Source organism: Dendropsophus ebraccatus, chromosome 4 (assembly GCF_027789765.1).
Source record: "Dendropsophus ebraccatus isolate aDenEbr1 chromosome 4, aDenEbr1.pat, whole genome shotgun sequence".
Taxonomy (NCBI): domain Eukaryota; kingdom Metazoa; phylum Chordata; class Amphibia; order Anura; family Hylidae; genus Dendropsophus; species Dendropsophus ebraccatus.
This window is the reverse complement of record NC_091457.1, coordinates 1,294,477-1,321,419: the sequence shown is the minus strand read 5'-3', so window position 1 is coordinate 1,321,419 and position 26,943 is coordinate 1,294,477. Positions and strand designations below refer to the sequence as shown.

Sequence of the window (26,943 nt, the reverse complement as noted above, 5' to 3'; positions counted from 1 at the left end):
TCTGCTGACCCCTCCCTCTAATGATATATGATTGTACTGACCCCGCCCTCTAATGATGAGATGACTCTGCTGACCCCTCCTTCTAATGATGAGATGACTCTGCTGACCCCGCCCTCTAATGATTTGATTGTACTGACCCCGCCCTCTAAGGATAATGAGATGACTCTGTTCAGGCTGTCACAGTCTATACAGCAGAGCTGTGAGCTGCAGAAAGTAGGATCAGACTTACACAGAGCAGGGAGTGAATATATCATTATACCTAATGGACACCTGATGTTTCGGCCTCTAACCTGTCCTCTTCTCCTCTGTAGATGGTCTGAGAGTCACCATGAGGACCCCGCAGATCTCAGTGCTGAGAGGCGAGGAGGCCGCCATTCTCTGTGAATTTTCAGAATTTACTCCGGGGAAAACTATTAATGTGCACTGGACCAGACCAGTGAATGGAAGCAAAGCTGAAGTATACAGATATATACCAGGACGACCAGAGGCCTTCAGAGAAGGAGCGTACATGGAGGCGGAGAGTGATATACAGAGAGGAAACGCCACACTTCACCTCCCGCGGGTGCAGTTCTCTGATGAGGGAGAGTACACCTGCACTGTTCTAGTGACCCCGGAGTCCAGGGAAGGGAAGAGCTCTCTGCAGGTGTCAGGTGAGTCACACGTGTGTAATACTGCTCTATACCAGTAGGAGGCGCCAGCCTCATTCACAGCCTTGTAGGGTTAATGTAAAGTATGAACAGTCCCTTTCAGTGCACAGTTCCGCTGTCACCTGATACAGGATAGAACTCAGGATCAGTACAGGATCAGTAACGTAATGTTTGTACACAGTGACCACCACCAGCAGAATAATGAGTGCAGCTCTGGAGTCTGGCCACTAGAGGGTGCTTCTTCCTGTTCCTGTGTTTGCTGTCAGGATCGTTTTGTGCGCTGTGCATCTTGGGGAAGTCCTGTCTTTGTTTATGGGTTGCACCCTCTTCTCCCCAGGAGGAAGGGGGTGGGAGGTGCAGGCCCAAGTTTGAGCGAAAAGAGGAGAACCCCAACTCCTGCCCCCCCCCCCCCCCCCCCAACCAGGTCCATCTGGGGTAGAGGAACCCAGTGACCAGCAGCAGAGGGAACACCATCAGGAGGTGTATCAGAGGTGTTCTACTAGGAGATGCAGTGATGTTTCTCCAGCCATCCCTGAACCCATAGCAATAAAGGGTAGCCGCACGGCTGCTGCAGAAAGTAACAGAACTACAAGTACAAGAAGTTCTGAATATGCTGCAGGTACTGTAGGACCAAGTCGGGACAGTGTGAGCAGGGACACAGTGACATGGGCTGTCTGCCCATGGAGGAAGATTGGGGAGTGTGGCGGGCTCTGGAGACTGGGCAGAGCTATGGCCTCCAGATCACTGAGAGCCTCCGTAGGTACGAGGACACCAGGAACCACCTGTACAAGCTTCAGGAGACTGGGCAGAGATATGGCCTCCAGATCACTGAGAGCCTCCATAGGTATGAGGACGCCAGGAACCACTTGTACAAGCTTCAGGTGACTGGGCAGAGATATGGCCTCCAGATCACTGAGAGCCTCCGTAGGTATGAGGACGCCAGGAACCACCTGTACAAGCTTCAGGAGACTGGGCAGAGATATGGCCTCCAGATCACTGAGAGCCTCCATAGGTATGAGGACGCCAGGAACCACCTGTACAAGCTTCAGGAGACTGGGCAGAGATATGGCCTCCAGATCGCTGAGAGCCTTCATGGGTATGAGGACGCCAGGAACCACCTGTACAAGCTTCAGGAGACTGGGCAGAGATATGGCCTCCAGATCACTGAGAGCCTCCGTAGGTATGAGGACGCCAGGAACCACCTGTACAAGCTTCAGGAGACTGGGCAGAGATATGGCCTCCAGATCGCTGAGAGCCTTCATGGGTATGAGGACGCCAGGAACCACCTGTACAAGCTTCAGGAGACTGGGCAGAGATATGGCCTCCAGATCACTGAGAGCCTCCGTAGGTATGAGGACGCCAGGAACCACCTGTACAAGCTTCAGGAGACTGGGCAGAGATATGGCCTCCAGATCGCTGCGAGCCTCCATGGGTATGAGGACACCAGGAACCAGCTGTACAAGCTCCAGGAGGAGGTATGTGCTGTAAAAGCATTGATGGACACTGCTGCTAAGCAGCAAAAGGCTGAGCTATCAGCGAAAATGAAGCGTCTGAAAGCTGACATAAAAAACATAGTGAAAAAGAGAACTTTTATTCTGGAGAACAGCGGGCCGCTTAAAGAGAAACTACAGAATAATGACAGGTTTGCAGAAATGGAGAGAGAAAAGCGGAGAGGGCTGAGAGGGCTCCAGCCAGAGCCGGGTGGCGGAGGAAGGAGACGCTGCGGAGGTATGTGATGTTGAGACAAATCCACCCAGGGGTCCCCAACAACAGACCCCATACAGTGGGCTCCCTGCAGGGCAAGCAGCACTGTCATCTAGCCACGGTTCGGGGGATGAAAGCAACACCAGTTACCAGGGAGGGGCGCTGATGGCCCAGATCCAGCTCCGGGAGTCACCAGGGCTTCACAGAGGAGAGGTGTTACCACAGGAGGCGCCTGGGAAAAAGACTAAGATAAATAAACATTATTTATAAAAAAAAAAAGAAAAAATCAGCTCACCCTGCGAGAGTGTAGTCACTGGAGGTGATCCCCAGGTGATAGAAGCAAGTAGGTAAAGAGCGGGCCGCCAAACTGGTGATCCATATGCAAAAATAGAAAAAGGAATCCACAGCTTCTAAAATGGAAAAACTTTATTTACGTTGACATAAAATAGAAAAAGAAGAAAAAAATACACAATAAAAACTGAGGCCTACACGTTTCGGGAATGAACCCTTGAACGCCAAGCTTCAGGAGCAGGTAACATTTGTATATTCCCCCCTCCCTGTGCCCCCCGGACTGGCCTCAGGGTCAGCTCACTGTGTGAACCCCATATCTCAGCCCGGCCTGAGTTCTGTTGTGGAGAATGGGGAGAGTATGGTGGTAAGCTTTGTCTCTGTTTCTCTGGTAAGGTACTGGCCGTGAGGTCGGACAGTGATAGTGGCCCAGCTCCAAGACTGGTGCGTTAGCTCACTTCCTAATGAGAGGACGGTGGGCGGCTGAGTGACAGTCAGCTGAGAGAGCTCCGGTGGCTCTTGGCACTGGTGCTGTGGTTTCTTTTTTGGAAATCATATAAGTGTGTGTGTGTGTGGGGGGGGGGGGGGGGGGGGGGTGCTGCTGTTTCTTTGGAGCCTCTGATCTTGTCCCTGAGGCCAGTCTTACTGCTGAGGCTTTGAGGAATAGTGATCTCTGAATGAGATTCGGAGGATTCAGAAAGAAGAAGGTGCCATCTCCTCACTGTCCTCCCATGGTGAGAGCGCGGATGAGGATTGTGGGTGATGGGTAGAGCACAAGCTGGGCACTGAAAGAATAAGAAAAGGGGAGATCTTCTCCCAACCCCCAGATGCCAAAGGAAGATACAACCATCCTCCCTCTGATTGGTCTGCCCTGGAGGAGAGGCGATTGGCCCAGAGTCACGGGACGAGGAAAATGTAATCAAAGGGGGACATCTTCAGATGAGGATCGTGGTGGGGATAAAGAAACTCATGTTAGATGTAGATGTTCTCATGAAGGGACAGGAACTTCACCTTATTAACATCTATGGTCCACAGAAGTGAGATCGGAAGTTTCCCTTTATGAGGATCCAGCCCTATTTTTTACAAGTCGGCAGGAGGTCTTTGGAGGGGACTTCAATGCTGTCACGAGGCCCCAGGATAGGGGAGGTTCCAGAGACAAGCTGACTTATGATGGCGTCGCCCTGAATAGTATAGCTAGTGAGGCTCGCCTGGTGGATGTCCACATGTCTACATCTCCAAGGATCCAGATCGGGATAAGGTCTCAACTTTCTTGACTGAAACTTTCTCTGAACCAGGTGTAGACCCCTCTCACCTGCTCAAGATAGCTTAAAGAGGACCTGTCACCCCCAGTGCCGGGGTGACAGGCTCCCGACCCCCCGCTAGAGCGCCCTATACGTACCTGGTCCCGCTTCTTGATTCGGTCGGGTGACGGAGATATCAGTGCCCGAAGCCCTGCGCACGCTCCTGAGAGGAGTCCAACACTCATAAAGAATGACGGAGCGTCGGACTCACCAGTCATTCTCTATGAGCGTCGGACTCACCAGTCATTCTCTATGAGCGTCGGACTCACCAGTCATTCTCTATGAGCGTCGGACTCACCAGTCATTCTCTATGAGCGTCGGACTCACCAGTCATTCTCTATGAGCGTCGGACTCACCAGTCATTCTCTATGAGCGTCGGACTCACCAGTCATTCTCTATGAGCGTCGGACTCACCAGTCATTCTCTATGAGCGTCGGACTCACCAGTCATTCTCTATGAGCGTCGGACTCACCAGTCATTCTCTATGAGCGTCGGACTCACCAGTCATTCTCTATGAGCGTCGGACTCACCAGTCATTCTCTATGAGCGTCGGACTCACCAGTCATTCTCTATGAGCGTCGGACTCACCAGTCATTCTCTATGAGCGTCGGACTCACCAGTCATTCTCTATGAGCGTCGGACTCACCAGTCATTCTCTATGAGCGTCAGACTCACCAGTCATTCTCTATGAGCGTCGGACTCATCTCATGATCGCCCGCGCCGGGCTTCGGGCACTGATATCTCAGTCACCCGACCGTCTCAAGAAGCAGGATCAGGTACGTATAAGGTGCTCTAGTGGGGGGTCGGGAGCCTGTCACCCCGGCACTGGGGGTGACAGGTTCCCTTTAACATATAAGTTCTATAAGGTGTTTAATGAGTGTCTCTCCTCGGGCACTCTGCCGAGGTCAATGAGGAGGTCAGCGGTGTGTTTGGACCAGCCAATAGGTTTATGGACGTTTATTGTTTTAATGTTTTACATTTTTGAATAATAGATCTACAGGATGTAACTCAGGATCAGTAATGTATGTACACAGTGACCCCACCAGCAGAATAGTGAGTGCAGCTCTGGAGTATAATACAGCATGTATCTCAGGATCAGTAATGTATGTACACAGTGACCCCACCAGCAGAATAGTGAGTGCAGCTCTGGAGTATAATACAGCATGTATCTCAGGATCAGTAATGTATGTACACAGTGACCCCACAGCAGAATAGTGAGTGCAGCTCTGGAGTATAATACAGCATGTATCTCAGGATCAGTAATGTATGTACACAGTGACCCCACCAGCAGAATAGTGAGTGCAGCTCTGGAGTATAATACAGCATGTATCTCAGGATCAGTAATATATGTACATACGACTCTGTCTCTGTATCTCAGCGTTGTGTCTTCTCTTCTGTAGCTGTGCCCTCCGCTGTCCTGGTACCTGGAGACGCCATCCATGTGGAGGTGGGAAGTGAGAGATCAGTGGCATGTGAAGTCACTACCTTCTACCCTAAAGATATTACTATACAATGGGTGCGATACCAGAAGGATTCTTCAGTAAGTGCGGCCCTGCAGCAAAGAACCTGCACCGGAGACCCCATCAATAATACAGATGGGACGTTCAATGTTACCAGTCACCTGACCTTATATCCTACAATGGAGGATGACGGCCATAGATATTCCTGTGTGGTGAGGCATCGATCTCTGGAGCAGGACCTGAAGAAGGACTTCACCCTGACCGTCACAGGTGAGTTACTTTATTCCTCCACCAATAAGCTGTGATATCATATAGAACTAGCGGACTATGGCTGCATTCACACCTCGGTGATATATGGTCCGTAAGCTGACAGTATACCACAGGCTGGACTCTTACAGGACTCCCGGCATCATCACTTATCATAAGACAGCTGGTTATAGCAGCGAGCAGCCCCGCTTACCCCGACTATGGAGCCTCCTTACCTCGCATGACTATGGAGCCTCCTTACCTCGCATGACTATGGAGCCTCCTTACCTCGCATGACTATGGAGCCCGCTTACCCAGCATGACTATGGAGCCCGCTTACCCAGCATGACTATGGAGCCCGCTTACCCAGCATGACTATGGAGCCCGCTTACCCAGCATGACTATGGAGCCCGCTTACCCCGCATAACTATGGAGCCTCCTTACCTCGCATGACTATGGAGCCTCCTTACCTCGCATGACTATGGAGCCCGCTTACCCAGCATGACTATGGAGCCCGCTTACCCAGCATGACTATGGAGCCCGCTTACCCAGCATGACTATGGAGCCCGCTTACCCCGCATGACTATGGAGCCTCCTTACCCCGCATGACTATGGAGCCCGCTTACCCCGCATGACTATGGAGCCCGCTTACCCCGCATGACTATGGAGCCCGCTTACCCAGCATGACTATGGAGCCCGCTTACCCAGCATGACTATGGAGCCCGCTTACCCCGCATGACTATGGAGCCTCCTTACCCCGCATGACTATGGAGCCCGCTTACCCCGCATGACTATGGAGCCCGCTTACCCCGCATGACTATGGAGCCGCTTACCCCGCATGACTATGGAGCCCGCTTACCCAGCATGACTATGGAGCCCGCTTACCCTGCATTACTATAGAGCCCGCTTACCCCGCATGACTATGGAGCCCGCTTACCCCGCATGACTATGGAGCCCGCTTACCCCGCATGACTATGGAGCCCGCTTACCCCGCATGACTATGGAGCCCGCTTACCCCGCATGACTATGGAGCCCGCTTACCCAGCATGACTATGGAGCCCGCTTACCCTGCATTACTATAGAGCCCGCTTACCCCGCATGACTATGGAGCCCGCTTACCCCGCATGACTATGGAGCCCGCTTACTCCGCATGACTATGGAGCCTCCTTACCCCGCATGACTATGGAGCCTCCTTACCCCGCATGACTATGGAGCCCGCTTACCCCGCATGACTATGGAGCCCGCTTACCCAGCATGACTATGGAGCCTCCTTACCCCGCATGACTATGGAGCCCGCTTACCCCGCATGACTATGGAGCCTCCTTACCCCGCATGACTATGGAGCCCGCTTACCCCGCATGACTATGGAGCCCGCTTACCCAGCATGACTATGGAGCCCGCTTACCCAGCATGACTATGGAGCCCGCTTACCCAGCATGACTATGGAGCCTCCTTACCTCGCATGACTATGGAGCCCGCTTACCCCGCATGACTATGGAGCCCGCTTACTCCGCATAACTATGGAGCCTCCTTACCTCGCATGACTATGGAGCCCCCTTACTCCGCATGACTATGGAGCCTCCTTACCCCGCATGACTATGGAGCCCGCTTACCCCGCATGACTATGGAGCCTCCTTACCCCGCATGACTATGGAGCCCGCTTACCCCGCATGACTATGGAGCCCGCTTACCCCGCATGACTATGGAGCCTCCTTACCCCGCATGACTATGGAGCCCGCTTACCCAGCATGACTATGGAGCCCGCTTACCCCGCATGACTATGGAGCCTCCTTACCTCGCATGACTATGGAGCCCGCTTACCCCGCATGACTATGGAGCCGCTTACCCCGCATGTTGAGCCGTCTAATGCATGCGTCTTTACACCACGCTCATTGCAGGATCACATCCATTGGTCACATGTCTGGATTTTCACTTATTTCTTGTGATTACAGAGCAAGAAGATAACTCCGGGATGGTTGTCACTGCTGTGGTCCTGACGCTTCTCTCTGTGACGCTTCTATTATTTACCGTGTTCCTATACAACAATGTGATTAAGAAAGGTGAGTGGTGTGGAGGGATCCGGGGATCAGTAACGATCAGCGACATCTTGGCTACCGCTGTTGGGTGCGCAGTGACGGCATGAGATTTCCTCCTCCTCTGGTTATCTATTATATCTATTGGTGACATTACAGCTTCCACAGCGGTTGTCACTGTAACATCCCAACCAGTGTGGACCCGCTGTTACGTGGGCATTGGGCACACCGGGGAGCGGAGTCTAAGTGTCCTCTTGGTCTTCACCCTTTATCCCTCTCCAAGCTGGAGAAGCTTGTGCTGCTAGAGGACACCAGGTTACGAACCCTAAAGTGGTCCCCAAATAGGTCAGGTGGGTCACATAACCCCAGTGCTACAGTCAGAGGGGAGGCTGGTGCAGTGGGCCGCTACCTGGTAGTAACAGCAGGAGAGAGATTAGAGAGATTATACCCAGCAGGGGTGAGATCCTCAGGAGGAGATGTCTCTGGCCAGCTGCATCTTACCGCTGTTTTGTCTACAGGATGCTGAATCGCGTGTCCCATAGAGAAACATACAACTCCACAATCAGCCATAAGACACATATCGAATATTGTTCTGGGACTCTGCACCCCATTCTGCCAGTATGTGCTCACTGGTTGTGCTGGTTCCCAGTGTAATGTTGTATCTCCTTACTCCCTACAGATCCCCCCAACCTTTCTGAGATCTTCGGGAATGATCAGCTGATCGACATGAGCAGGACGACTCTGACTTGTCACATTACGAGCTTCAGGCCCAACGACCTGGAGATCTCTGTGGGTCTGAAGAGACGTGGAGCGGAGATGATGATGATCCACACCTGGAGATCCAGAGACGCGGATCCCTCAGCCGGAGAGAGGATGGAGGACAATGATGGGGGTGGTAGGGTGGCTGTGGATATAGAACAGCAGAGACTGATGAATGGGGATGTCAGTCACACACAGGGGCCCCTACAGCTGAACATGAGACCGATAATAACACCCAATAGATCCGGTCTCCTCCGCTGTGTCCCATGGCGTAGACTTCACACTTACAGCGGTCAGTGTTCTCTTCACATCACTCCCAGCTATTGGGAAGACAATGAGGCAGAATTCTCTGTACATGTGTCACACCCGGCCCTGGCGGCGGCCGTCTCCAAGAAGAGAACTCTGCGCATCATCGGAGGTAATGTACACTGTGGACGTTTTTGTTCTTCACTTTCTTCCTGATCCATCTTTATTGCTTTTGGTGATGTCACTCTTCTCCAATCTCCGCCAATCTCAGTGGTTGGAGTGGATCTCTGGCCCGGGGTATCACCATAATATGTCTGACCTCCATACCCCGCTGCCAATCTCAGTGGTTGGAGTGGATCTCCGGCCTGGGGTACCACCATAATATGTCTGACCAGGGTTATCCAGGGATATAGGGAATAATCAAAGGCTCCTCAGACTGACTAGGCCCCAACTGGTCTCCAGAATACACCTAGATCCTGTGTCGTCTTCTGTAGTCAGGACAGCAGGAACACCTATGGCCGGAGCCTCCTCATCTGCTCAATGTAGACTGAAGGTGCAAACTCTGGATCTCAACTTACTGATCGTATAGGGGACTATTCATAGGGAAGTGTAAGACATAGCTGCACCCCTATTCCGGAAGCTTCTACATTGTAGCCTATGGGCCGATACATTGTCTGTGGTTAATACTAACTCTAAGCAGTAGATGATGGTGTAGCCTCAGAAACAATTTAGTGGTAGGTCTATGGGTCATGGGATAAAAGTAAGGCCGTAAACCCATGATTCACCTTTCAGGAACAAACTTTAGGGTGCAATTGTACAGTTAAAAGGCTGATCATTCCTGTGTACACCCAATCCTTATCTCTAGTGATATTATCTGTCGGCGGATGGTGGGGAAGGTCCCATACACCTTATACTGATGGCAAAACCCCCCGTGAGCGGCAGGTACGGTTTACTAAAGTATAAGGCATACAGGGACCTGTACAGACCACCTCTCATGGTTCCATCACCAGATTCTCCCACTTTCTTCTAGTTCCTCCAAGGTTACTGAAGATCGTCAGTCCAGTGTATATGACCCACCAGGAGCCCATGACGCTGACTTGTCCAATTATTGGATTTAAACCCAAGCCTCTACATATAACGTGGCTGAAGAAGGACCAGAAGAACCAGGAGACGGAGATCGTAACCTGGAAGTCTAATGAGGAGGCCAAGAAAAAAGATGGTGTCCACAATGTGACAGAGGACGAGCTCGATGACAAGTCCTACAGCTTCCAGAGTGCCCTAATTATAAGACCACATGTGACGGAAGATACGGTCAGATACGTCTGTAGAACCTATCACCCTCCGACACATACACAGGCAGAACAAGAGCTGGAACTGAAGGTTACAGGTGAGATGTACAGGAGAGGTATGAGGACATTACAGGTGAGATGTACAGGAGGGGTATGAGGACATTACAGGTGAGATGTACAGGGGTATGAGGACATTACAGGTGAGATGTACAGAGGGGTATGAGGACATTACAGGTGAGATGTACAGGGGGTATGAGGACATTACAGGTGAGATGTACAGGGGTATGAGGACATTACAGGTGAGATGTACAGGGGTGTGAGGACATTACAGGTGAGATGTACAGGGGGGTATGAGGACATTACAGGTGAGATGTACAGGAGGGTATGAGGACATTACAGGTGAGATGTACAGGAGGTATGAGGACATTACAGGTGAGATGTACAGGAGGGTATGAGGACATTACAGGTGAGATGTACAGGGGGGTATGAGGACATTACAGGTGAGATGTACAGGGGTGTGAGGACATTACAGGTGAGATGTACAGAGGGGTATGAGGACATTACAGGTGAGATGTACAGGGGGTATGAGGACATTACAGGTGAGATGTACAGGGGGGTATGAGGACATTACAGGTGAGATGTACAGGGGTATGAGGACATTACAGGTGAGATGTACAGGGGTGTGAGGACATTACAGGTGAGATGTACAGGGGGGTATGAGGACATTACAGGTGAGATGTACAGGAGGGTATGAGGACATTACAGGTGAGATGTACAGGGGTATGAGGACATTACAGGTGAGATGTACAGGAGGGGTATGAGGACATTACAGGTGAGATGTACAGGGGTATGAGGACATTACAGGTGAGATGTACAGGGGTATGAGGACATTACAGGTGAGATGTACAGGGGTATGAGGACATTACAGGAGAGATGTACAGGAGGGGTATGAGGATATTACAGGTGAGATGTACAGGGGTATGAGGACATTACAGGTGAGATGTACAGGGGGTATGAGGACATTACAGGTGAGATGTACAGGGGGGTATGAGGACATTACAGGTGAGATGTACAGGGGGGTATGAGGACATTACAGGTGAGATGTACAGGGGTATGAGGACATTACAGGTGAGATGTACAGGGGGGTATGAGGATATTACAGGTGAGATGTACAGAGGGGTATGAGGACATTACAGGTGAGATGTACAGGGGGTATGAGGATATTACAGGTGAGATGTACAGGGGTATGAGGACATTACAGGTGAGATGTACAGGGGTATGAGGACATTACAGGTGAGATGTACAGGGGGGTGTGAGGACATTACAGGTGAGATGTACAGGGGTGTGAGGACATTACAGGTGAGATGTACAGGGGGTATGAGGACATTACAGGTGAGATGTACAGGGGTGTGAGGACATTACAGGTGAGATGTACAGGGGTATGGGGACATTACAGGTGAGATGTACAGGGGGGCTATGAGGACATTACAGGTGAGATGTACAGGGGTATGGGGACATTACAGGTGAGATGTACAGGGGGGCTATGAGGACATTACAGGTGAGATGTACAGGGGTGTGAGGACATTACAGGTGAGATGTACAGGGGGTATGAGGACATTACAGGTGAGATGTACAGGGGTGTGAGGACATTACAGGTGAGATGTACAGGGGGTATGAGGACATTACAGGTGAGATGTACAGGGGGGTATGGGGACATTACAGGTGAGATGTACAGGGGGGCTATGAGGACATTACAGGTGAGATGTACAGGGGTATGAGGACATTACAGGTGAGATGTACAGGGGTATGAGGATATTACAGGTGAGATGTACAGGGGTATGAGGACATTACAGGTGAGATGTACAGGGGTATGAGGACATTACAGGTGAGATGTACAGGGGTATGAGGACATTACAGGTGAGATGTACAGGAGGTATGAGGACATTACAGGTGAGATGTACAGGGGTATGAGGACATTACAGGTGAGATGTACAGGAGGTGTATGAGGACATTACAGGTGAGATGTACAGGGGGGTATGAGGACATTACAGGTGAGATGTACAGCAGGTGTATGAGGACATTACAGGTGAGATGTACAGAGGGTATGAGGACATTACAGGTGAGATGCACTGGGGGGCTATGAGGATATTACACGTAGAGTAACGTCCTCAGCGCAACTGGTGATCCTTGAGTCCGACCTTTCGGCATTTGATTACAGATAGCCAAGGAAGTGGGGTGCCGCCCTAGGGAGTCCTGAAAACATGGATACAGCCCGGTACTATGGAGGGATGGTGTGTAGATACTCACTCTTCTCTGATTTGTGGCCAGTCTCCGGGGGGGGGGGGGTCTTTTTCAGTGGTCGCTAGAAGCCTTTTTGTTGCCGTTTTCTTCAGTAACCATTTCTAGCACAATAACTGTATTATCAGCCCCCTATAGTGCCGAATATTGTCCTACAGGAAAAGAGTAGTAAGTATCATGCCCATTTACGCCGGACTTAAAAATGCCCCCGCAGCTTCGGCGCTATGGAGATTTATGTAGAGGCGGACTGCCTCTACATAAATCCTGTGCGCGCCGGTGCGCACCGCCGAAAACCTACGCCAGCTGAGGACTGGAGTAGGTTTTCGGCGTATATTTGGGCGGAACGGATGGTAAATCGCGCCCTCCATTCCGCCCACTACACGCCCCCTCTCCGCCCCCCTGGCGTACTCGGCGGAAAGTGCCGATTTGCGAATATTTTATTCGCAAATCGGCCATTTGCGTATAAAAAAATATGCAAATCGGCACTTTCCGCCAAAAATCATCCGTTCGCAGGATGATACATGTGGCCCATAGAGTCTAATAGTAAACATTGTAAACGGTAACGAATTCCACAAAGTACCATAAACAAATACACAACATGCAGCAGATTACAAAGGGCAAACTGTAAGGGTTATAGGGGAAATCCAAACCCACACGGCATCTGCTGCTGTTGGGGGTTTTGCTGTGGAAAAACAAAATTTGCAACTGTGGATTTCGAGCACATTGATGACTTTTTAATAACGTGTTAGTGACCGGCTATACGTCTTCTTACATTGGTCACTAAGGGTATCTTAGACTATGGTGACGGTGATTGTATATGCTCTGCTCTGCCTGGGCTCTGTATATGCTCTGCTGTGCCTGGGCTCTGTATACGCTCTGCTCTGCCTGGGCTCTGTGTATGCTCTGCTCTGCCTGGGCTCTGTATATGCTCTGCTCTGCCTGGGCTCTGTATATGCTCCGCTCTGCCTGGGCTCTGTATATGTTCTGCTCTGCCTGGGCTCTGTATATGCTCTGCTCTGCCTGGGCTCTGTATACGCTCTGCTCTGCCTGGGCTCTGTGTATGCTCTGCTCTGCCTGGGCTCTGTGTATGCTCTGCCCTGCCTGGGCTCTGTATACGCTCTGCTCTGCCTGGGCTCTGTATACGCTCTGCCCTGCCTGGGCTCTGTATATGCTCTGCTCTGCCTGGGCTCTGTATACGCTCTGCTCTGCCTGGGCTCTGTATATGCTCTGCCTGGGCTCTGTATATGCTCTGCCTGGGCTCTGTATATGCTCTCCTCTGCCTGGGCTCTGTATACGCTCTGCTCTGCCTGGGCTCTGTATATGCTCTGCTCTGCCTGGGCTCTGTATACGCTCTGCTCTGCCTGGGCTCTGTATATGCTCTGCTCTGCCTGGGCTCTGTATATGCTCTGCTCTGCCTGGGCTCTGTATATGTTCTGCTCTGCCTGGGCTCTGTATATGCTCTGCCCGGCCTGGGCTCTGTATACGCTCTGCTCTGCCTGGGCTCTGTGTATGCTCTGCTCTGCCTGGGCTCTGTATATGCTCTGCTCTGCCTGGACTCTGTATATGCTCTGCTCTGCCTGGACTCTGTATATGCTCTGCTCTGCCTGGGTTCTGTGTATGCTCTGCTCTGCCTGGGCTCTGTATACGCTCTGCTCTGCCTGGGCTCTGTATATGCTCTGCCTGGGCTCTGTATATGCTCTGCTCTGCCTGGGCTCTGTATACGCTCTGCTCTGCCTGGGCTCTGTATATGCTCTGCTGTGCCTGGGCTCTGTATACGCTCTGCTCTGCCTGGGCTCTGTATATGCTCTGCTCTGCCTGGGCTCTGTATATGCTCTGCTCTGCCTGGGCTCTGTATATGTTCTGCTCTGCCTGGGCTCTGTATATGCTCTGCCCGGCCTGGGCTCTGTATACGCTCTGCTGTGCCTGGGCTCTGTATATGCTCTGCTCTGCCTGGGCTCTGTATATGCTCTGCCCGGCCTGGGCTCTGTATACGCTCTGCTCTGCCTGGGCTCTGTATATGCTCTGCTCTGCCTGGGCTCTGTATACGCTCTGCTCTGCCTGGGCTCTGTATACGCTCTGCTCTGCCTGGGCTCTGTATACGCTCTGGTCTGCCTGGGCTCTGTATACGCTCTGCTCTGCCTGGGCTCTGTGTATGCTCTGCTCTGCCTGGGCTCTGTACATGCTCTGCCTGGGCTCTGTATACACTCTGCTCTGCCTGTGCTCTGTATATGCTCTGCTCTGCCTGGGCTCTGTGTATGCTCTGCTCTGCCTGGGCTCTGTATACGCTCTGCTCTGCCTGGGCTCTGTGTATGCTCTGCTCTGCCTGGGTTCTGTGTATGCTCTGCTGTGCCTGGGCTCTGTATATGCTCTGCTCTGCCTGGGCTCTGTATACGCTCTGCTCTGCCTGGGCTCTGTGTATGCTCTGCTCTGCCAGGGCTCTGTGTATGCTCTGCTCTGCCTGGGCTCTGTATATGCTCTGCTGTGCCTGGGCTCTGTATATGCTCTGCTCTGCCTGGGCTCTGTATATGCTCTGCTCTGCCTGGGCTCTGTATATACTCTGCTCTGCCTGGGCTCTGTATATGCTCTGCTCTGCCTGGGCTCTGTATATGCTCTGCTCTGCCTGGGCTCTGTATATACTCTGCTCTGCCTGGGCTCTGTATATGCTCTGCTCTGCCTGGACTCTGTATATGCTCTGCTCTGCCTGGGTTCTGTGTATGCTCTGCTCTGCCTGGGCTCTGTATACGCTCTGCTCTGCCTGGGCTCTGTATATGCTCTGCCTGGGCTCTGTATACGCTCTGCTCTGCCTGGGCTCTGTATATGCTCTGCTCTGCCTGGGCTCTGTGTATGCTCTGCTCTGCCTGGGCTCTGTATATGCTCTGCTCTGCCTGGGCTCTGTATACGCTCTGCTCTGCCTGGGCTCTGTATATGCTCTGCTGTGCCTGGGCTCTGTATACGCTCTGCTCTGCCTGGGCTCTGTGTATGCTCTGCTCTGCGTGGGCTCTGTATATGCTCTGCTCTGCCTGGGCTCTGTATACGCTCTGCCCTGCCTGGGCTCTGTATATGCTCTGCTGTGCCTGGGCTCTGTATACGCTCTGCCCTGCCTGGGCTCTGTATACGCTCTGCCCTGCCTGGGCTCTGTATATGCTCTGCTCTGCCTGGGCTCTGTATATGCCCTGCCTGGGCTCTGTATATGCTCTCCTCTGCCTGGGCTCTGTATACGCTCTGCTGTGCCTGGGCTCTGTATATGCTCTGCCTGGGCTCTGTATATGCTCTGCTCTGCCTGGGCTCTGTATATGCTCTGAATGGGCTCTGTATATGCTCTCCTCTGCCTGGGCTCTGTATACGCTCTGCTCTGCCTGGGCTCTGTATATGCTCTGCTGTGCCTGGGCTCTGTATATGCTCTGCTCTGCCTGGGCTCTGTATATGCTCTGCTCTGCCTGGGCTCTGTATATGCTCTGCTCTGCCTGGGCTCTGTATATGTTCTGCTCTGCCTGGGCTCTGTATATGCTCTGCTCTGCCTGGGCTCTGTATATGCTCTGCTCTGCCTGGGCTCTGTATACGCTCTGCTCTGCCTGGGCTCTGTATATGCTCTGCTCTGCCTGGGCTCTGTATATGCTCTGCTGTGCCTGGGCTCTGTATACGCTCTGCTCTGCCTGGGCTCTGTATATGCTCTGCTCTGCCTGGGCTCTGTATATGCTCTGCTCTGCCTGGGCTCTGTATATGTTCTGCTCTGCCTGGGCTCTGTATACGCTCTGCTCTGCCTGGGCTCTGTATACGCTCTGCTCTGCCTGGGCTCTGTATATGCTTTGATCTGCCTGGGCTCTGTGTATGCTCTGCCTGGGCTCTGTATATGCTCTGCTCTGCCTGGGCTCTGTATATGCTCTGCTCTGCCTGGGCTCTGTGTATGCTCTGCTCTGCCTGGGCTCTGTATATGCTCTGCTCTGCCTGGGCTCTGTATATGCTCTGCTCTGCCTGGGCTCTGTATATGCTCTGCTCTGCCTGGGCTCTGTATATGCTCTGCTCTGCCTGGGCTCTGTATACGCTCTGCCTGGGCTCTGTATATGCTCTGCTCTGCCTGGGCTCTGTATACGCTCTGCTCTGCCTGGGCTCTGTATACGCTCTGCTCTGCCTGGGCTCTGTATATGCTCTGCTGTGCCTGGGCTCTGTATATGCTCTGCTCTGCCTGGGCTCTGTATATGCTCTGCTCTGCCTGGGCTCTGTATATGCTCTGCCCGGCCTGGGCTCTGTATACGCTCTGCTGTGCCTGGGCTCTGTATATGCTCTGCTCTGCCTGGGCTCTGTATATGCTCTGCCCGGCCTGGGCTCTGTATACGCTCTGCTGTGCCTGGGCTCTGTATATGCTCTGCTCTGCCAGGGCTCTGTGTATGCTCTGCTCTGCTAGGGCTCTGTGTATGCTCTGCTCTGCCTGGGCTCTGTATATGCTCTGCTCTGCCTGGGCTCTGTATATGCTCTGCTCTGCCTGGGCTCTGTATATGCTCTGCTCTGCCTGGGCTCTGTGTATGCTCTGCTCTGCCTGGGCTCTGTATATGCTCTGCTCTGCCTGGGCTCTGTATACGCTCTGCTCTGCCTGGGCTCTGTATATGCTCTGCTCTGCCTGGGCTCTGTATATGCTCTGCTCTGCCTGGGCTCTGTGTATGCTCTGCTCTGCCTGGGCTCTGTATACGCTCTGCTCTGCCTGGGCTCTGTATATGCTCTGCTCTGCCTGAGCTCTGTATATGCTCTGCTGTGCCTGGGCTCTGTATATGCTCTGCTCTGCCTGGGTTCTGTGTATGCTCTGCTCTGCCTGGGCTCTGTATACGCTCTGCTCTGCCTGGGCTCTGTATATGCTCTGCCTGGGCTCTGTATACGCTCTGCTCTGCCTGGGCTCTGTATATGCTCTGCTCTGCCTGGGCTCTGTGTATGCTCTGCTCTGCCTGGGCTCTGTATACGCTCTGCTCTGCCTGGGCTCTGTATATGCTCTGCTCTGCCTGGGCTCTGTATATGCTCTGCCTGGGCTCTGTATATGCTCTCCTCTGCCTGGGCTCTGTATACGCTCTGCTCTGCCTGGGCTCTGTATATGCTCTGCTGTGCCTGGGCTCTGTATACGCTCTGCTCTGCCTGGGCTCTGTATATGCTCTGCTCTGCCTGGGCTCTGTATATGCTCTGCTCTGCCTGGGCTCTGTATATGTTCTGCTCTGCCTGGGCTCTGTATATGCTCTGCCCGGCCTGGGCTCTGTATACGCTCTGCCCGGCCTGGGCTCTGTATATGTTCTGCTCTGCCTGGGCTCTGTATATGCTCTCCTCTGCCTGGGCTCTGTATACGCTCTGCTCTGCCTGGGCTCTGTGTATGCTCTGCTCTGCCTGGGCTCTGTATATGCTCTGCTCTGCCTGGACTCTGTATATGCTCTGCTCTGCCTGGACTCTGTATATGCTCTGCTCTGCCTGGGTTCTGTGTATGCTCTGCTCTGCCTGGGCTCTGTATACGCTCTGCTCTGCCTGGGCTCTGTATATGCTCTGCCTGGGCTCTGTATATGCTCTCCTCTGCCTGGGCTCTGTATACGCTCTGCTCTGCCTGGGCTCTGTATATGCTCTGCTGTGCCTGGGCTCTGTATACGCTCTGCTCTGCCTGGGCTCTGTATATGCTCTGCTCTGCCTGGGCTCTGTATATGCTCTGCTCTGCCTGGGCTCTGTATATGTTCTGCTCTGCCTGGGCTCTGTATATGCTCTGCCCGGCCTGGGCTCTGTATACGCTCTGCTGTGCCTGGGCTCTGTATATGCTCTGCTCTGCCTGGGCTCTGTATATGCTCTGCCCGGCCTGGGCTCTGTATACGCTCTGCTCTGCCTGGGCTCTGTATATGCTCTGCTCTGCCTGGGCTCTGTATACGCTCTGCTCTGCCTGGGCTCTGTATATGCTCTGCTCTGCCTGGGCTCTGTATACGCTCTGCTCTGCCTGGGCTCTGTATACGCTCTGCTCTGCCTGGGCTCTGTGTATGCTCTGCTCTGCCTGGGCTCTGTACATGCTCTGCCTGGGCTCTGTATACGCTCTGCTCTGCCTGTGCTCTGTATATGCTCTGCTCTGCCTGGGCTCTGTGTATGCTCTGCTCTGCCTGGGCTCTGTGTATGCTCTGCTCTGCCTGGGCTCTGTATACGCTCTGCTCTGCCTGGGCTCTGTGTATGCTCTGCTCTGCCTGGGTTCTGTGTATGCTCTGCTGTGCCTGGGCTCTGTATATGCTCTGCTCTGCCTGGGCTCTGTATACGCTCTGCTCTGCCTGGGCTCTGTGTATGCTCTGCTCTGCCTGGGTTCTGTGTATGCTCTGCTCTGCCTGGGCTCTGTATATGCTCTGCTGTGCCTGGGCTCTGTATATGCTCTGCTCTGCCTGGGCTCTGTATATACTCTGCTCTGCCTGGGCTCTGTATATGCTCTGCTCTGCCTGGGCTCTGTATATGCTCTGCTCTGCCTGGGCTCTGTATATACTCTGCTCTGCCTGGGCTCTGTATATGCTCTGCTCTGCCTGGACTCTGTATATGCTCTGCTCTGCCTGGGCTCTGTATATGCTCTGCCCTGCCTGGGCTCTGTATACGCTCTGCTCTGCCTGGGCTCTGTATATGCTCTGCCTGGGCTCTGTATACGCTCTGCTCTGCCTGGGCTCTGTGTATGCTCTGCTCTGCCTGGGTTCTGTGTATGCTCTGCTGTGCCTGGGCTCTGTATATGCTCTGCTCTGCCTGGGCTCTGTATACGCTCTGCTCTGCCTGGGCTCTGTGTATGCTCTGCTCTGCCTGGGTTCTGTGTATGCTCTGCTCTGCCTGGGCTCTGTATATGCTCTGCTGTGCCTGGGCTCTGTATATGCTCTGCTCTGCCTGGGCTCTGTATATGCTCTGCTCTGCCTGGGCTCTGTATATACTCTGCTCTGCCTGGGCTCTGTATATGCTCTGCTCTGCCTGGGCTCTGTATATGCTCTGCTCTGCCTGGGCTCTGTATATGCTCTGCTCTGCCTGGGCTCTGTATATGCTCTGCTCTGCCTGGGCTCTGTGTATGCTCTGCTCTGCCAGGGCTCTGTGTATGCTCTGCTGTGCCTGGGCTCTGTATATGCTCTGCTCTGCCTGGGCTCTGTATATGCTCTGCCTGGGCTCTGTATACGCTCTGCTCTGCCTGGGCTCTGTATATGCTCTGCTGTGCCTGGGCTCTGTATACGCTCTGCTCTGCCTGGGCTCTGTATATGCTCTGCTCTGCCTGGGCTCTGTATATGCTCTGCTCTGCCTGGGCTCTGTATATGTTCTGCTCTGCCTGGGCTCTGTATATGCTCTGCCCGGCCTGGGCTCTGTATACGCTCTGCCCGGCCTGGGCTCTGTATATGTTCTGCTCTGCCTGGGCTCTGTATATGCTCTCCTCTGCCTGGGCTCTGTATACGCTCTGCTCTGCCTGGGCTCTGTGTATGCTCTGCTCTGCCTGGGCTCTGTATATGCTCTGCTCTGCCTGGACTCTGTATATGCTCTGCTCTGCCTGGACTCTGTATATGCTCTGCTCTGCCTGGGTTCTGTGTATGCTCTGCTCTGCCTGGGCTCTGTATACGCTCTGCTCTGCCTGGGCTCTGTATATGCTCTGCCTGGGCTCTGTATATGCTCTCCTCTGCCTGGGCTCTGTATACGCTCTGCTCTGCCTGGGCTCTGTATATGCTCTGCTGTGCCTGGGCTCTGTATATGCTCTGCTCTGCCTGGGCTCTGTATATGCTCTGCTCTGCCTGGGCTCTGTATATGCTCTGCTCTGCCTGGGCTCTGTATATGCTCTGCTCTGCCTGGGCTCTGTATATGCTCTGCCCGGCCTGGGCTCTGTATACGCTCTGCTGTGCCTGGGCTCTGTATATGCTCTGCTCTGCCTGGGCTCTGTATATGCTCTGCCCGGCCTGGGCTCTGTATACGCTCTGCTCTGCCTGGGCTCTGTATATGCTCTGCTCTGCCTGGGCTCTGTATACGCTCTGCTCTGCCTGGGCTCTGTATATGCTCTGCTCTGCCTGGGCTCTGTATACGCTCTGCTCTGCCTGGGCTCTGTATACGCTCTGCTCTGCCTGGGCTCTGTGTATGCTCTGCTCTGCCTGGGCTCTGTACATGCTCTGCCTGGGCTCTGTATACGCTCTGCTCTGCCTGTGCTCTGTATATGCTCTGCTCTGCCTGGGCTCTGTGTATGCTCTGCTCTGCCTGGGCTCTGTGTATGCTCTGCTCTGCCTGGGCTCTGTATACGCTCTGCTCTGCCTGGGCTCTGTGTATGCTCTGCTCTGCCTGGGTTCTGTGTATGCTCTGCTGTGCCTGGGCTCTGTATATGCTCTGCTCTGCCTGGGCTCTGTATACGCTCTGCTCTGCCTGGGCTCTGTGTATGCTCTGCTCTGCCTGGGTTCTGTGTATGCTCTGCTCTGCCTGGGCTCTGTATATGCTCTGCTGTGCCTGGGCTCTGTATATGCTCTGCTCTGCCTGGGCTCTGTATATGCTCTGCTCTGCCTGGGCTCTGTATATACTCTGCTCTGCCTGGGCTCTGTATATGCTCTGCTCTGCCTGGGCTCTGTATATGCTCTGCTCTGCCTGGGCTCTGTATATACTCTGCTCTGCCTGGGCTCTGTATATGCTCTGCTCTGCCTGGGCTCTGTGTATGCTCTGCTCTGCCAGGGCTCTGTGTATGCTCTGCTGTGCCTGGGCTCTGTATATGCTCTGCTCTGCCTGGGCTCTGTATATGCTCTGCCTGGGCTCTGTATACGCTCTGCTCTGCCTGGGCTCTGTATATGCTCTGCTCTGCCTGGGCTCTGTGTATGCTCTGCTCTGCCTGGGCTCTGTATATGCTCTGCTCTGCCTGGGCTCTGTATACGCTCTGCTCTGCCTGGGCTCTGTATATGCTCTGCTGTGCCTGGGCTCTGTATACGCTCTGCTCTGCCTGGGCTCTGTATATGCTCTGCTCTGCCTGGGCTCTGTATATGCTCTGCTCTGCCTGGGCTCTGTATACGCTCTGCTCTGCCTGGGCTCTGTGTATGCTCTGCTCTGCCTGGGCTCTGTATATACTCTGCTCTGCCTGGGCTCTGTATATGCTCCGCTCTGCCTGGGCTCTGTATATGCTCCGCTGTGCCTGGGCTCTGTATATGTTCTGCTCTGCGTGGGCTCTGTATATGCTCTGCTCTGCCTGGGCTCTGTATACGCTCTGCCCTGCCTGGGCTCTGTATATGCTCTGCTGTGCCTGGGCTCTGTATACGCTCTGCCCTGCCTGGGCTCTGTATACGCTCTGCCCTGCCTGGGCTCTGTATATGCTCTGCTCTGCCTGGGCTCTGTATATGCCCTGCCTGGGCTCTGTATATGCTCTCCTCTGCCTGGGCTCTGTATATGCTCTCCTCTGCCTGGGCTCTGTATACGCTCTGCTGTGCCTGGGCTCTGTATATGCTCTGCCTGGGCTCTGTATATGCTCTGCTCTGCCTGGGCTCTGTATATGCTCTGCCTGGGCTCTGTATATGCTCTGCTCTGCCTGGGCTCTGTATATGCTCTGAATGGGCTCTGTATATGCTCTCCTCTGCCTGGGCTCTGTATACGCTCTGCTCTGCCTGGGCTCTGTATATGCTCTGCTGTGCCTGGGCTCTGTATATGCTCTGCTCTGCCTGGGCTCTGTATATGCTCTGCTCTGCCTGGGCTCTGTATACGCTCTGCTCTGCCTGGGCTCTGTATATGCTCTGCTCTGCCTGGGCTCTGTATATGTTTTGCTCTGCCTGGGCTCTGTATATGTTCTGCTCTGCCTGGGCTCTGTATACGCTCTGCTCTGCCTGGGCTCTGTATACGCTCTGCTCTGCCTGGGCTCTGTATATGCTTTGATCTGCCTGGGCTCTGTGTATGCTCTGCCTGGGCTCTGTATATGCTCTGCTCTGCCTGGGCTCTGTATATGCTCTGCTCTGCCTGGGCTCTGTGTATGCTCTGCTCTGCCTGGGCTCTGTATATGCTCTGCTCTGCCTGGGCTCTGTATATGCTCTGCTCTGCCTGGGCTCTGTATATGCTCTGCTCTGCCTGGGCTCTGTATATGCTCTGCTCTGCCTGGGCTCTGTATATGCTCTGCTCTGCCTGGGCTCTGTATACGCTCTGCCTGGGCTCTGTATATGTTCTGCTCTGCCTGGGCTCTGTATACGCTCTGCTCTGCCTGGGCTCTGTATACGCTCTGCTCTGCCTGGGCTCTGTATATGCTCTGCTGTGCCTGGGCTCTGTATATGCTCTGCTCTGCCTGGGCTCTGTATATGCTCTGCTCTGCCTGGGCTCTGTATATGCTCTGCCCGGCCTGGGCTCTGTATACGCTCTGCTGTGCCTGGGCTCTGTATATGCTCTGCTCTGCCTGGGCTCTGTATATGCTCTGCCCGGCCTGGGCTCTGTATACGCTCTGCTGTGCCTGGGCTCTGTATATGCTCTGCTCTGCCAGGGCTCTGTGTATGCTCTGCTCTGCCAGGGCTCTGTGTATGCTCTGCTCTGCCTGGGCTCTGTATATGCTCTGCTCTGCCTGGGCTCTGTATATGCTCTGCTCTGCCTGGGCTCTGTATATGCTCTGCTCTGCCTGGGCTCTGTGTATGCTCTGCTCTGCCTGGGCTCTGTATATGCTCTGCTCTGCCTGGGCTCTGTATACGCTCTGCTCTGCCTGGGCTCTGTATATGCTCTGCTCTGCCTGGGCTCTGTATATGCTCTGCTCTGCCTGGGCTCTGTGTATGCTCTGCTCTGCCTGGGCTCTGTATACGCTCTGCTCTGCCTGGGCTCTGTATATGCTCTGCTCTGCCTGAGCTCTGTATATGCTCTGCTGTGCCTGGGCTCTGTATATGCTCTGCTCTGCCTGGGTTCTGTGTATGCTCTGCTCTGCCTGGGCTCTGTATACGCTCTGCCTGGGCTCTGTATATGCTCTGCCTGGGCTCTGTATACGCTCTGCTCTGCCTGGGCTCTGTATATGCTCTGCTCTGCCTGGGCTCTGTGTATGCTCTGCTCTGCCTGGGCTCTGTATACGCTCTGCTCTGCCTGGGCTCTGTATATGCTCTGCTCTGCCTGGGCTCTGTATATGCTCTGCTCTGCCTGGGCTCTGTATATGCTCTGCTCTGCCTGGGCTCTGTATATGCTCTGCTCTGCCTGGGCTCTGTATACGCTCTGCTCTGCCTGGGCTCTGTACATACTCTGCTCTGCCTGGGCTCTGTATATGCTCTGCTCTGCCTGGGCTCTGTGTATGCTCTGCTCTGCCTGGGCTCTGTATATGCTCTTCTCTGCCTGGGCTCTGTATATGCTCTGCTCTGCCTGGGCTCTGTATATGCTCTGCTGTGCCTGGGCTCTGTATATGCTCTGCTCTGCCTGGGCTCTGTATATGCTCTGCTCTGCCTGGGCTCTGTATATGCTCTGCTCTGCCTGGGCTCTGTATACGCTCTGCTCTGCCTGGGCTCTGTATACGCTCTGCCCGGCCTGGGCTCTGTATACGCTCTGCTCTGCCTGGGCTCTGTATACGCTCTGCTCTGCCTGGGCTCTGTACATGCTCTGCTCTGCCTGGGCTCTGTATATGCTCTGCTCTGCCTGGGCTCTGTATATGCTCTGCTCTGCCTGGGCTCTGTATATGCTCTGCTCTGCCTGGGCTCTGTATACGCTCTGCTCTGCCTGGGCTCTGTATATGCTCTGCTCTGCCTGGGCTCTGTATATGCTCTGCTCTGCCTGGGCTCTGTATACGCTCTGCTCTGCCTGGGCTCTGTATATGCTCTGCTCTGCCTGGGCTCTGTGTATGCTCTGCTCTGCCTGTGCTCTGTGTATGCTCTGTTCTGCCTGGGCTCTGTATATGCTCTGCCCTGCCTGGGCTCTGTATATGCTCTGCCTGGGCTCTGTATATGCTCTGCTCTGCCTGGGCTCTGTATATGCTCTGCTCTGCCTGGGCTCTGTATATGCTCTGCTCTGCCTGGGCTCTGTATATGCTCTGCTCTGCCTGGGCTCTGATGCTCTGCTCTGCCTGGGCTCTGTATATGCTCTGCTCTGCCTGGGCTCTGTATATGCTCTGCTCTGCCTGGGCTCTGTATATGCTCTGCTCTGCCTGGGCTCTGATGCTCTGCTCTGCCTGGGCTCTGTATATGCTCTGCTCTGCCTGGGCTCTGATGCTCTGCTCTGCTCTGCCTGGGCTCTGATGCTCTGCTCTGCTCTGCCTGGGCTCTGTATACGCTCTGCCCGGCCTGGGCTCTGTATATGCTCTGCTCTGCCTGGGCTCTGATGCTGCACCTGAGAGATCTCAGCTCCTGGCAGTTTAACCCCTTATATGCTGCAGTCATGAGCGTGGTATATGAGGACTCTCTGGGACTCTGTGTGTCAGGTGGGGTTCTGGGAATACAGCAGACAAGTGCAGCCCTGCAACTGACAGCCGCCCCAGCTCACCCCACCTACTCTCCTCAGCCGTCCTAGGTAACTGTGGACAACTTGGCGACGTTCCCTATACTGAATAAGGTGCAACGCAGGACAAGACAAACAAACACAATATAGAATGGTCAGAGAAGCAATGTCAGCAACAACCGGGCAGCTAAGGTTCAGAATCAGTAAGCGGTAAGAATATAGGCAGAGAAACGCTAGATCCAGGCACAAGGGCTCTTTCACAGGCAATGGACTGAGACCGCAGAGGATGGCACTGATGTCTGTTCAGGCACGATCATGACAGTACCCCCCTCTGAGGAGCGGCCTCCGGACCCTCACAAGGCTTGGGGGGAAACTAATGAAATTTCCTAAGCAAATCAGGGGCATGGAGATCTGGTGCTGACACCCAAGTGCGATCCTCTGGACCGTAACCTTTCCAATGGACCAGATATTGGTCACGCTTCTTACGGGAGTCCAAGATACGTTCAATCTCAATCTCCCCTCGGACCACCACTGGAGAGGGAGGAGAATGAGCGCTCACAGGAGGATTGTACGGAACACTAGATGGACTCTTAGGGCCCTATTCCACCGGACGATTATCGTTCAGATTATCGTTAAATCGTTCGAATCTAAACGATAATCGTTCGGTTGAAATGCAGTTAACGATTAACGACCGAACGAGAAATCGTTGATCGCTTTATAAGACCTGGACCTATTTTTATCGTTGCTCGTTCGCAAATCGTTCGCATTGAATAAGACATCGTTCGGTCGTTCGCAATAGATACGAACGCAATAGCGAATAAATACAGAAGAAGAAACGATCGCAATTACGATCATAAGTAACGATTATCGTTCCATGGAAATGAGTGAACGTTTTCAGGTCTTTCGCAATAGCGGTCGTTTGAGATTGTTAATCGTTAACAATTATGCTAACGATAATCGTCCGGTGGAATAGGGCCCTAAGGGTGCGTTTACACAGAGAGATTTATCTGGCAGATTTCCAAAGCCAAAGCCAGGAATGGATTTGAAAATAGGAGAAATCTCAATCTTTCCTTTATGAGCTGATCTCTGTTTATAGTCTCTTCCTGGTTTTGGCTTCATAGATCTGTCAGATAAATCTGTCTGTGTAAATGCACCATTAGGGTACTATTACACGGAACGATAATTGGCCGAATCGGCCCGGTAGTCTAGCCTGTGATTGGCTGAGCGGCCTTTCAGCTGACAGGCCACTCTGAAGTTAGAGCGTGCGGGACCCGTGGAGAAGAAGGCCGCAGCAGCAGCCCTGGAACGTGGATAGGTAATGTATATAGTTAAGCAATGGCTGCAAGGACATCTTTAACGATGTCCCTGCAGCCCTTGTTTAATGATTATCGGGCTGTGTAATAGGACCAGTAAACGAGCGCCGATCGAGCAGATCACTGGTATTATCGGGCCCCTAAGTGAGCGTGGTAATTGCAGTTTGTAAGAGACAGGATTATGGATTTCAATGATAGAACCAATGAACCTGGGAGCCAGTTTGGCAGAAGATACGCGGAGGTGTAGATTCTTAGTGGATAACCACACGTTGTATCCTACCACATAGTCAGGTCCAGGGCGACGTTTACGATGGGCTAACTTAGTGTATTGTTCCTGTGAGACAGAGTCGCCACACTCTCTGGCCACACTGTGCACAGTTTCTTAGTTGTTTGATGGACATAAATTGTGTTCCAGGATCGGGTAAGGCGGAACTCTAGGATGAAATGCATAATTACAAAAGAACGGTGTTTGTTGGATAGAAGCATTTACATGGGTATTGAGAGCAAATTCCGCCATTGGTAAATATTCCGACCATTTGGTCTGATTGTCAGACACATAACATCTTAAATACTGAATGACTGGTTTGTGCGCTCTGCCTGACCATTGGTTTCAGGGTGAAATGCCGACGAATATGATAAAGACGAACCCAGAATCTCACAGGATGTCTTCCAAAACCTAGAAACAAACTGTACTCCGCGATCAGAGACAATATTGGCAGGAACCCCATGCAGGCGGAGGATATGACGCACAAACAATTTGGCTAATGTCCTGGCATTAGGTCGTTTTTTCAGAGTTACTAAGTGACACATTTTACTGAAACGGTTGACCACCGCCCACAGCACAGTTTTTCCTGCGACAAAGGGAGATCAGTAACAAAATCCATCGACAGATGGGACCACGGACAAGAAGGCAAAGGTTGCAGCAACCCTTCTGGTAGACATCTCGCAGTTTTTGCCAGAGTAGATCTCTCACAAGCTTTAACACACTCAGATACGTCTTTTTGCCACTTGGGC

General features: G+C 53.2%; 1 protein-coding gene across 2 annotated transcripts in view; it reads left to right on the top strand.

Annotated features, from left to right (window-relative positions):
• Positions 1–26,943, top strand: part of LOC138787808 (uncharacterized) — a 150,137-nt gene that overhangs the window by 12,758 nt on the left and 110,436 nt on the right. For both annotated transcript variants that reach the window (XM_069964992.1, XM_069964991.1), the window contains exons 2-6: positions 312–650; positions 5,341–5,670; positions 7,599–7,706; positions 8,359–8,856; positions 9,715–10,071. In XM_069964992.1, coding sequence (XP_069821093.1) covers positions 312–650; positions 5,341–5,670; positions 7,599–7,706; positions 8,359–8,856; positions 9,715–10,071 — 1,632 coding nt within the window. The remainder of the gene's footprint in view (positions 1–311; positions 651–5,340; positions 5,671–7,598; positions 7,707–8,358; positions 8,857–9,714; positions 10,072–26,943) is intronic.